Source organism: Myotis myotis, unplaced genomic scaffold (genome assembly GCF_014108235.1).
Source record: "Myotis myotis isolate mMyoMyo1 unplaced genomic scaffold, mMyoMyo1.p scaffold_m19_p_2, whole genome shotgun sequence".
Lineage (NCBI taxonomy): Eukaryota > Metazoa > Chordata > Mammalia > Chiroptera > Vespertilionidae > Myotis > Myotis myotis.
Genome location: NW_023416324.1, coordinates 15,685,129 through 15,697,138, shown reverse-complemented (window position 1 = coordinate 15,697,138; position 12,010 = coordinate 15,685,129). Strand labels below are relative to the sequence as shown.

At 54.7% G+C, this 12,010-nt stretch overlaps 1 protein-coding gene across 1 annotated transcript; it reads right to left on the bottom strand.

Annotated features, from left to right (window-relative positions):
- Positions 1 to 3,686: 3,686 nt before the first annotated feature.
- Positions 3,687 to 10,638, bottom strand: TRNP1 (TMF1 regulated nuclear protein 1). Its single transcript, XM_036349438.1, has 2 exons — positions 8,691 to 10,638; positions 3,687 to 4,411 (listed from the first exon to the last, which is right to left on the bottom strand). The coding sequence occupies exon 1, from the start codon at positions 9,530 to 9,532 to the stop codon at positions 8,840 to 8,842; it is 693 nt and encodes a 230-aa protein (XP_036205331.1). The 5' UTR covers positions 9,533 to 10,638; the 3' UTR covers positions 3,687 to 4,411; positions 8,691 to 8,839.
- Between the last annotated feature and the right edge of the window lie 1,372 nt (positions 10,639 to 12,010).

Genomic DNA, 12,010 nt, shown 5'->3' with positions numbered 1-12,010 from the left:
GCCTAGCACCATGCTTTCTCCTGGGAGAAGGACCTTCCATGGCTGTGGGACTGTGACTGCCTTCCCAAGCCTGAGTCTGGCTTATATGGTGGGAGGGGACTTTGTGGGGTGAGGTCTGAGTCCTGGGCTGTGGCTGAGGGAACGCCCCTTTCTCCATCAACACCAGCCCCAGCTTGACAACTGTGCTAGGAGCTCATGTCTACACGTATGACTTGCACCTGCACATTGCCTCAGCAAGTCTCCTGGTCAAGAGTAATTATTTCAGTGTTTCCCACCTAGAATCCAAATGATCCTGGACCTGGTCTCACCCTGTGGTGCTCGGGGCTGCTTGACCCCATTTCTGCCCACTCCACCCCATCCCTTCCCAGGAAGCAAGTGGAAAACAAGTTGGGTGAATCCAGACTGGATACAATCTCCACTAGTGGCAGCTAAGACTGGGGGACTTCTAGGGTCCCCCAGAGCTTGAGCCCAGGTTTGGCCACCCTATCTGGGAGAGGTTCCCTCAGTCCTCCGGTTCTGTCACCCCCCAAGTTGCAAAGGACACATCCAACTTGTTCTAAGCAGGTTTGTCATCTCCTTTCCATCACCAGGGGCCACACCAGGCTGTCTGGGAGTGAATGTCAAGCTCTCTGGGAGCTCTTCCCCTCAGGGCATCAGCCAGTCATGGTCCTGGACGCTTCCCACTGTTTACCCAGCCCCTTTGATCCACATTCATCCTCATTAGTGGTCTCTGAAGTGGTGGCTTTGATGGTTTCAGCCAGAGTGGAAAAAAAAACACCCAAGGCCACAGAGGAGGCCCCAGGTCATCTGGGTAAGTCGTGCCAACTCACCTGCTCAATGGGTCCCTGCTGGGCTCAAAATGGCTAGAAGGGTGAGTGGAAAGGCTTCCTTTGCTGGATGATTAAAATAGCTCCCATCTTCACTCTGCCCATACCCACCTAACTAAGGTCCCGGGAGGGACAGAGTTTGTCCCAGCTCCTGATTTGGGCACATAGGGAATGCTCACAGTATAAGCACAGAGGCTTAGCTTGTTAGGGCAGGGAGCAGGCTTCACCTGGATATGTGTGTTTCAGAAGGTGAGAAGCCAGGAACCAATGGTACTTAAGTGCATATACCGGCAGTCAGCCCCCGGTGAGCCAGCTACGTGTTCTAGTGACTGGGAATATGTCAGCAAACCCAAGACTAAGATCCCTGCCCTCTTGAAGATTACAGATCATAAACTAAATTATATAGTCTTAGAAGGTCAGTGAGGCTCAAAAATATACACACCAGGGTAAGGGAGTGGAATAGCTGGATTTTGTGAATTTTAAAAGAAGTCAGGGTGGACCTCATCGAAAGTGTGACATTTGATTGCACAGATTTAAAGGTAGTGGAAAGCAAGCCATGCAGATCAGGGGAGCTTGTCTGATCATGTGCACATGTTCCCAGGAGGCATGTGTGGGAAGGGCGCATGCGCGCAAGGGTGTCTAACTGGCCTTGTGCAGGTGCACGTGCTCACTAGTGTCCATGTGTAACCTGCATGGGGTGAGAAGCAGGAGAGAGACAGGAGTTCCCGGTAACAGCTACTGTTTCTAGAGTGCTTTACTCCAGGCCAAAACTATGCTAGGTCTCCCCGATCAGTACCCCTCATTTCATCTTCACAATGCCACAAGAGCAAGAATTATCTCCATGTCATGGACCGGGAAACTAATACCAGAAAGATCAGAGAAGTTAGTCTGACTCCAAAGCCTTTGCTGTTGACCCCTGCACCATCCTGCCCCTAGGCTCTGATGTCCCATGGAAGAGCATGACAGTATGTCTTCTATACATATATGTGACAGGGCATGTTGGCAAGTGACAGAGTTTATATTTCTGTGACATTGTATGTATGACTATGCAGAGTGTATCAATGTGACAAGACAGACATTTTCTTGATGTACATGTGACAACAGCCATGATTTGTGGTGACTACGTCTGAGGCCTGTGGTGCTAACAGACATGCCTGTGAGTATGTTTAAGAGTGGGACAGTGGGTGGGAGAAAAACACGGGCTCAGTGGCTGGCCTTGTTCTCTTGTGGACAATTCCTGCAGCCATGTAAGATGCCAGGACAGGCAGTTATCAAGAACTGGAAATCCCAGAGCCAGAGAGGGGAAGGGTGAGGAAGGAAAGCCCCATTCCCCACAGTGCTCTCCAAGTAACAACCCACCCACCCCTTTTGACTACAGCAGGTGGGGGGACTCCAGAGGGGCAAAGAAGCCCTGCTGTAAACATTAGGGAACCGGAGATATGCCCCCAAGCAGCTACAAAGTGTTGGCCCCTCCAGTCTCACTCCCCACCCTTCTCCCTGCTCTTTGCCCTGAGGAGGATGACCTCTGGGAACTGTGCATCAATGACTCCCTGTTCCCTACCTTCCTGTTGGGTTTGGCCAATGAGAGGCCCCAGCAGGAAATTGGAGAAGAATGGGGTATTTATTCCCCTGTTCCCTCCCTACCAAGTTGTCTTACTCATCTCTCTCAGTCACAGGCCACTGCTCCTGTCAGGGACTCTCCACACAGCTGTCCTCTCATCCCTTTGCCCTCTCCTTCCCTCCCCCATCTTAGAGCCAGGAGTTGTAAAGGCTTCCAACTTTTGCTATCCCCTGAGAGGGACACCATTCCTCGTTAATTTCTTAAGCCCACATCTTTGGAAAGAGTCCCTTTTCTTTCTTTCTTTTTTTTTTTTTTGGCCTTTTCAGCGTGGCCTTTATTTGGTGTGTGTGGGGTAGCAGGGGTCCTCTCAGCTCTGGTAGCTGCTCTTCTGGGTCCTGACAGAGGTGCTGGGGCCAGCTCATCTTCCTTGGGAGTCTGTGGACCTCACCCTGCCCCCCACCCCCGACACCCACTCCTGCTTCCTCTCCCTGTTGGTGTTGGCAGGTGCCTGAGCCCAGCTGGGAGGCCCATCAATGTTCTGTACCTGGATCTGGGATGGGGTCCCAGAGACCCTGGATTGGGGCCAGGGCTCAGGATCCCTGGTCCTCTCTCCCAGACTTGGCATGGTGCTGGGGTCCAACCCCAGCAGGTCCAGGGGTCCCCAAAGGTGTGGATGGAGTCAGCGAAGAGGGAAAGACTCAGAGGCAGCGTTCAGTTGATCAGCATGGTTGGGTTCTCTTGCCTGGTTCTATTGCCAGGTTCTGTCTCTAGGTTCTTCAGCCAGGTTCTCTCACTAGGTTCTGTCTCTAGGTTCTGTGGCCAGTTTCTGTCCAGGATCTTTTGCCATGTTCTCTCCAGCAAAGTTCTTCTGTCTCTAGGTTTTGTGTAGGTTCTGTGTCTAGGTTCTGTCCCCTTTTCAATCTCTGCCCAGTTTGAGTGCGCCTGTCTCCTGCTGGGACCCTGAGTGACAAACAGGTCCATACCGTTGCCAGCATGGTCGTATGCTGCCAGGTTATCACAAACATGCACAACCTCCCTCCCAGTCACACATCTCACATGTGCATTCCCAACCCCTAACTTCCTCATCACAGCCTTCATCAGGGGAGACTTCCTGGAGAGAGTCAGCTTTGAGCCAGGTCAAGGAAGAAATCAGTCTGCAAATCAGTCAACAGTCCCAAGACTGTCAAATGAAACTAAACAGAAACTGCTCGAGGAATTGCCAACTTAAAGAGTGGTGACAGACACATAAAGGAAAATTGGCAAGGACACTTGCAAAATAAACTCAAAACCACATGCAGTTGTCTCACATCATTGAAATTTATTCTTCCTGAATGTATGCATCAGGGGACTGACTCAATATACATTCATTTCGCAGAATTCTATAAGTTCTGGGTTGTGGGTGAGTAAATGTGACCCTCTTCCATCTATTACCAGGACATTTGAATAAGTGTGGTTCCTTTTCTCCTTTAAAACTTTGCTTAGAACTATGTAGCCACTACCTCTTTCTCAGAAAGAGGTGTGTTCCCTCAGGAGCCAGAGCTGATCATGTTTCCGAGGGGCCACAGGCATGTTCCCACAGGGACAGGGCAAGAACAGTGAATGAGGACGACAGGGATTTCTCAAACTGGTTTCCCTCAAACAGGTCTCCAAGCTGTTAGACTGAGAAGCGAGGGCAGCTACCAAGCCGTGTTGTGACTTGTTTAAGAGTGATGACTCTATTTTTTAAAGAAATCCTTTTCACTTTCACATTGGAAAGGTTTGCTTACACTCTTAAATAATCTGATTGCATCTCAGGGACTTCCAATTGTACAACATAAGCCTAAGTCAAATGTGGCATACATAAAGAAATTCATATACAGGAACGTCCCCAGAATCCTGCCCCCGTCTCTGCAAAACCAAGTGCCCTTGTGAAGTACGGAGGCTCCGCCTTGTGAAGGGTCCAGTGAAGATGTCTTCCTGGAGGAGGTGCTCAGGGAAGGAACAGAATCCCAGGAGTTCAGATCCATAGAGTTGCTGGGAGAAGCTGGAGAGAACAATATCAAGATTTTCAATGACCTCTTCCCCACAGCCACCCAGCCCCATCCAAAACCTTCATCTACCTCCTTAAGAGGGGCCACTATGGAGAGAAAGTGCTGGGGTAATATTATGTATTATGGAACTGGGCTCCATTGACTCCTGTCCTGGAAGGAGTGGGGGCTCCTTGGGTAAGCAGAGGTTCCCTTGAGCCTTTGTCCTTGGCTGGGATCCCCACTGGTCTGAGCAGCTAGAATGGAATGTTCCTGGGATGAAAAGCCTGCCCCTTCCTCCATCTCTCCCCTTATGGAGTTCCCCAGGGCCCATGGTGGAGAGAGGGGGAGGTTCCAGGGATTCCTCATATGGTGATGCTCTGGAGAAGCAAAGGCCCACACTGCTGGGGGCTGTCCTGGCAGCTTCTCCTAAGCTGGGCAGATCTGCTCCATTACACACGTACAGATCTCCACTATGTGCTAGGCACTTAGTGTGCCCACTCATTTTATACTCAGAAGCTATCTCCTCCCTAGCTGCCCAACACACACACACACAGAAACTGGTTCAGGGAGAAGGTAAATTATTTGCCTAAGGTCTCCCAGAGGAGAAGTTCCAGGCCAGGACAGAATCCCAGGTCTGTCTTGTTCCAAGTGTGGGGTACTTTCTGCCCCACTATGGAGCCTGTCATCCTCCTCCTCTGCCATCCCAGGATCTTTGCTCTCCTTGGCACCAAACATCCTAGCCCAGGTGTGGAAGGAAGAAGCCGTCCAAGGCAAGCACAGGCCCTCAGCATAGTTGGGCTGCCTTTGCCTGAAGCCAGGTGTGCTGACTCAGACTAGCTCACCCCTATCCCTTTCCCCAGAACCCAGACAACCAGGCTGGGGAGCCAGCCTCTGGGGGTGTGCCCAGACCTTGGGGAGGGACACTTTCTGCTACCCCTCCAGCATCTTATTACATCTCTCCCAGAACCAGGGATCACTGGACCCAGACATAAAGGTGAGAGCCCAGAATCCGCCCACACTCATCTGATAAATGAAGTCACATAGCCTGATGTTTAAGGGATCTCCCGCATACAGGTTCTATGACCTTGCACAAGTCACCTGTGGAAATGGGAATAACCCCTACGCTGCAGAATAGCTAGGAGGATTGAAATAGATAGTGGGTGTAAAGTGCTTAGCACAGTGCCGCATAGAGGAGGCGGTTAATGTATTATTCCAGAACCAAGGATTCCTTCTCCCATAACTCCTGGCTATGGTGCAGCTGGTCAGGACTAATGGGGGAAGAAATAGGCTAGGGGCCTCCCAGCTTTCCCAAACACCCCCTCCCCTGCTGGCTCTAAAGACCTCTCCAGCCCTGAGAGGCCCCCAGTTTTCTCCAGAGCTGCTGTCAGGGGGGAGCCTCCTGAAGACGCCCATTTGCAGGCTTGGAGCACCTGAGCCAAGAACTGTGGCATAGCCTCATCTTTAGGAAGCCACCTTGGTCCCCAGGTGGCAGTGGGAGAGGGTGTTCATCAATGTTTGTTGAGTTTTCAGTGTAACGAATCTGAGAGAAGCAAAGTGACTCCTGGTGATCACCAACAGGGGCAGCCTCTTTCCTGGAAAGTCTTTCCTGATGGGACTGGCCCAACCAGAAGGCTTCCTTTGAGCCTCTTCTCTAAGTGACCTCCCCTAACCCCTCTTCTGCCAATCAGGAGGCTGGTTGGGGGCGGGGACACTGGGAGTCTAGCTGCACCAGGCTACGCCCAGGTACCCAGGGAAGCAGCCCCACACTGCCCTCTGGTGGCGCCACCCAGAGATGCCTTCACTTGGCTAGGGCCAGCCAAGAGAGGGAAGGGGCTTACCCAGGGGAGGGACAGGTTCCAGACTAGAACTCTGAACTGGTTCCCCAGCCCCAGGCATTAACCTGAAGAAAGGCTCCTCCTCCCTCATTTCCCTTTGTTGAGATCGCAGATTCACTGGTAGCCATAATGTCCTCAATGCACAGGTCCAGTCCCCAGGGCTGGAGGCCATCAAGAAAGTGTTCAGGAAGTCATGGGGGCGGGGGGACAGGGAAGGGGGTCAATTTCTTGATCAGAGGCTATACTTATTTATGAAGGCCTAAAAACAGTCCTCTAAACACCACAAATTGCTCAGCCCCCAGAGGGTCCCCTGAGATGGTGACTGTCAGGGAAGGCTGCCAGAGGACTGGGAGACAGAATCTTCAAAGCAGACACCCTCTGATTAAGTGCTGCTTCTTGAGCCCCTGGACTGAGTAGATGTCAATGTTTGTTGATTGAGAAGAAAATGGAGCTTCCTAGAGGAGGCCCTGGGCTGAGGGGGTAGTGGGCAGAGCACTAAACCAAGAGCTGGGGTTCAAGCCACTGAGTGCCACGTGACATGGCCAAGGTCCCTGGTGGGAAGCAGTGGGACATCTGGAAGTAGAGGGAGGAGGCAGAGCTGCCTGTGACTCCAGGACCATCTCCATTTCCTACCATCTCTAATTCCCTCCCCCCACCTCCACCTCCAAATCAGGACAAAGCTGATTACTAATAAATCCCAGAGAAAGGCAAAATTGTGGTGGCACAGAGCACTATACACCATTAGCTAAAAGCTTCTCTGGACCAAGTGCTCTTCTGTGCAACCCAGAAAACAAACAGTCTGGCTACACCCCAGTGCTGTGGCCATAGCTCTTCACTGTGTCACTCCTGCAAAGTCACTGTCCTTTCTTCACCTCCAGACCCCAAAGACCAGAGTAGCTTCAGAAGGTTCTCCTCTCTGGGGAGGCCAGAGGATGTCAGGGCCACCTACTGCTCTCCTGGCCCCCAAGCTCTCCTCAGTCTCTGAGACCTCCTCCTGGACTTTCCTTCCACAGCTAAAAATGGGTTCAGGAAGGCCTGGCTGTTAGCTAAGAAACCAACCCAAAAGTTTGGTACCTGGGGAAAGAAAAGGCTGGTGGGGGATGGAGGGTCAGGTGAGAGCCCCTGGGACTCTGCCTTTCAGAGCAATACACCTGACCCTCAGGACTCTAGGATTAAACCAGATTCCCTTGACTCGGACATTCTCATTCTACCCCCACCTCCCCATTCCCAAGTCCTGACATGAGGAGGAGCAGCTATATCCAGAGAGAGACTGAGGAAACCAGCCCAAAGAGGGGGCAGAGTTGTTCCAGGTCACACGGCGTACAAGCTGGACATCGGTTCTCTCTAGCCCCTGCCCCTACGCAGGGAGAGACACGAAGAGAAAGCCTGGGATCTAGTTCCGTCCCTTTGCTGGCATGTGACCTTGCCACTCTGCAAAATGAGGACTTTAAAATAGCTCCTGACTCCACCCGCGAAAGCCCTGCCTGTTTCTAGGTGTGATTTAAGAGAATAAACCATTCTTCTATGACTTATGGGGGAGAAGTCAGACCTCTGCCCTGTGTTAACCTCACTACAGCCCTTCCTGGAGGTGAAGGCTGCAGTCAACTCAGCTGGTGAGCAGCAAAGCAGCAGTGAGGCCATTCACAGCTGAGTGGGGGCCGGGGAAGGGGAGCCTGAAGGGCATGTGGGCAGGAAGAGAAGCAGAGCTCATTTCAGGTCTGGCCCTTTAAGGACCCCCTTTCTAGAAGCCAATGACATACCTGCACCCTTGGGCCTGTTCAAAGATGTTACCTGACTCCATCCCTGGCAGAGCCATTTTAGAGCCAAGTTGCGGGGAGGGGTCCCTCAGAGAACAAGTGAGGCTTTAGGCAGTTTCCAAACACTGGTTATCTAAGGCTGTACTCTGAGCTGAGCTGCATGCGGGCAGGAGAAAAAACCCTCTCCTAGAAGAGGAAGGGCGGCCGCATTGTGGGACGAAACCCCTCAATCTGTCTGGGATTCCATCTCACCAATGGAAAACAGGGGCCTAGGAGAGAACTCAGTACCAGCCCCCACCCCATCTTGGGACTTCATTATTCTGTCCGCCCAAAGGTAGGGAGCTAGGAGGTGTCAGAAAACAGCAGCCTCAAGGGCAAGACTCTCCTTACAGCCCCAAGGGACTCAGCAAAGTCAATGCCGGTGCAGGGGAGGAGGAGGGAGTGCTGCGTCAGCGCAGCGGGCTCCAACTGTTAAAACTTTGCTGGCAAACCTTCCTGGGGTCTGAGCACCCTCCATCTGTCCATCTCTATAATAGGGACTTGGTGCTACCGCCTCGCTTCCCAGGTCGGGAGAGGCCGCAACAGAAGGTGGACAACTTTATTAGGGACCCAGCGGGCTCCAGGAGCCCCCAGGAAGGCAGATCAGGTCCCCCGCACCACCCTCCCCCGCCCCCTGGAAGCACCAGCCGCTAAGACCGCACCTCAGCCTCCTTTACTGGTCCCCCGGCCGCCCGACTGTCTCTTCCTGTGACCGACCAGTCCATCCATCCGCGTCAGTGACGCGGTCCGCAGTCCTCCATCCGCGCCTCGGCAACGGCCTGTCGGGTGGCCAGGGGTCGCGGCGCCGAGGTCAGCGCTGGGGCGAGGCGGGGCCGCGGGGCGGGCTTCGGCGGAAGGGCGAATCCGGCTCCGGGCCGCGGCCCCGCCGCAGGCGTCCGGCGCCCCAGGGCACGCAGCTACCCAGACCCAGCGCCGAGGCGAGCAGCGCGGGCGGGCGGCCGCGGCGGCCCCGGCGTGGGCCCTTCTTGAGACGCGACCCGTGCGCCGCCAGGTAGAGCTCGGACTGCGCCACGCCACCGCCCAGGCGGCTCAGGCTTTCGGCCCGGTGCGCCAGGCGCAGCTCGGCCGCCAGGAAGACGCGGTGCAGCTGAAGCACGCGGCTCTCCAGCTCCGACACCAGGCGCCGGCGGCCCTCCACCTCCAGCAGTCGCCGCCGCGCTTCGGCCAGCTCCAGGGCGCGCCCCCCGGACCCCGCCGCACCCGGGCCGCCGCCCGCGCCCCCTGCCGGCCCGGTGGCCCCCGCAACCCCATCAGCGCCCTGACGCCAGCGCTGCACCTCCTGCCCCTCGGCCAAGCCCTCCGACGCCGGGGTCCCTTCTGGCAGCGACGAGGCCTGAGTCGGTGCCGGGGTCAAGGTCGGAGTTGGGGGCGGGGGCTGAGGGGATGCCAGGGGCTCCCGGGGCGGGGGCGGCGGCGGCGACCCCGGTTCCACTGCCCCTTCCTGGGCCCCCGGGCCGCAGGCGCTAATGCGGCAGCCCGGCATCCCCCGCCCCCCGGCGGTCTGCAGCAGTCGGTCCTCGGGTTAGGCCGTCCGCCCCTGCGAGGGGGAGGATGGATGTCAAGAACGCACGCGATGTGGCCGCAGCCCCCGCGTCCGCTCCTCGCCAGCCGCCAGTGCCTCTTATAGAATTCGGGCGGAGCGATAGCCAGCGCAGCCAATCAAGGGCTGGCATGCTCTGGCCCCGCCTCTGCCTCGCCCGTTCACGACATTGCCCACACCCTTTAGGTCGTTCTCCGTCCCTCTCAGCTCTGCTAGGGCATCCGGTCTCCATCCACCTCTCCCATCTTCTCTGTTTTGGCCCCGAGTCATAAGCTCTGGTAGCTGGTGCTTAGGAATCATGGACTCCAGTCTCCACCTGGGGGAGGGTTTTGCCTATGTGACAGTGAGAGCCTGGACTAGAACTCAGGAGGCTTAACTCTGCACAGTGCTCCTTCCCGTACCGCACCCCTTGGTCCAATCGGTTCTGCCTGGTCTTCTGCGCCACAAGGCCCACCAGGACCCCCTCCTCCGATCTCCCTGGGGCAGTGGAGAGGTTAACACAGAGTGGGGACTGGAGTCCTGGTAGGGATCGGAGAGGGTTTGTTCCCCACCAGACAGGCCCTTTGTGCCTGCAAAACAAACCACAGCGCTGCCGCTGTGTCCCTCTCGGCTTTCGCAAACCTTGATGGACCCACCAGAGGAGCCCCCGACCCCACAGTGTGCAAAAGTCTTCCCATGCTCCTGCTCCTGTTTGCTCCTCTCAGGAGATGTCTCACGCCTTTACACAGAGGGGAAACAGACCCAGAAAGTACAGTGGTGCCTTCCCCAAGGTCACATTGCAGGTCGGTCACTGAATCTGGACCATTGGATGGGAGCAGCTCAGCCATGTACGCCCTCTGGGGGCTCAGATACCTGGGTTTCCTCCTGCCATTGGGGAGGAACACTGTCATCCTGCCCATTTCCCCCACAACAGAAATGACCCTGCCATACCCTCTCTAAACACTGGCCCAGACGCCAGGGCCCTGCCTCCGTTTCCGTCCCTTTAAAGGTGCCATCAGAGATGGGAAGTCCCTGTAATGGGTGGGGCGGAGGCTGGAGGGCTAGAAACTAGTTCAGAGGGATTGGGAACTGCAGCTAACCCTGGGCTCAGGGGGACCCGCCAAAAGTGTGGCCAGTGTGATTATTGCCCAGGCTGAAGAGGAGGCAGATGGGGGAGCTGCACGGGCTTGATGTGGAAGAGAACAGGGAGCCGCCCCCTCCATGCTTTCAGGTGCCTTAGATTGAGTGATTAGGACTGGTGGGCGAGACAGCTGGGCTCCTGAGAGGCAGCTCAGAAGGGGCTCAGAGAGGAGAGAGAGATCCATGAGGGGACCAGGCTCTGTGAAGGAAGGAAGACTTAGGAGGAGTGAGGGAGGAGGTGTTCAGTGTCTAGGAGTGGTGGAGACTCACTGGAGGACAAGTAGAGGGGATCAGTGAGGGCAAGAAGAGGGGTTCAATGACTGACGGCAAGGGAGGGGGGAGGAGTTTAGTGGGTGCATTGGTTCTAGAGGAGAGTCACAGAGGGAGAAGGAGAAGGGAAGTTCAGTGAAGGAGACAGGGCCTCTGGGACTCACAGGGGTTCAATGGGGATAATGGAGGCTCAGGAGTTACCAGGTTGCCCCCAGTAAGACAGAATGTCCTGCTTAATGGTGTCATCCCTTTGAATGAGCTCCTTTGTGTCATCAAACCTTGTATCTTTCCCTGTGCAGCACACACACATCATCATCATCACTCTGGGGAGATTGACAGGTGTTTTGTCTGAAGCAGGCAGATCACTGCTCCCAACTTCTGGGGGATGAATAAGGGGAACAAGACTAGGAATTACCCCCATCACCAGCCAGATCCAGAGAACCAACCAGTTAAAATCCCACACAGGGCCCATCTGGGTGACCTTGGGAAAGTCCTTTCTCTAAGTAGGAAGAAATACCCAACCTATTGCCCAAACCGGTTTGGCTCAGTGGATAGAGCGTCGGCCTGCGGACTGAAAGGTCCCAGGTTCGATTCCGGTCAAGGGCATGTGCCTGGGTTGCGGGCACATCCCCAGTGGGAGATGTGCAGGAGGCAGCTGATCGATGTTTCTCTCTCATCGATGTTTCTAACTTTCTATCTCTCTCCCTTCCTCTCTGTGAAAAATCAATAAAATATATTTAAAAAAAAATACTCAACCTATTTTTATTTAGTGGATGAATGTTCTCTATCTCCCCACATCATACATAAGAAAGGAGCATAGGCCCTGACTGGTTTGGCTCAATGGATAGAGCGTCGGCCTGCGGACTGAAGGGTCCCAGGTTCGATTCCGGTCAAGGGCATGTACCTTGGTTGCGGGCACATCCCCAATAGGGAATGTGCAGGAAGCAGCTGAATCAATGTTTCTTTCTCATCGATGTTTCTAACTATCTCTCTCCTTCTCCCTTCCTCTCTATAAAAAAAAAAAAAAAAAAA

What these genes read in the sequence shown, in the direction of transcription:
- TRNP1 (XM_036349438.1), bottom strand. Translation starts at nt 9,532, where the DNA reads ATGCCGGGCTGCCGCATTAGCGCCTGCGGCCCGGGGGCCCAGGAAGGG.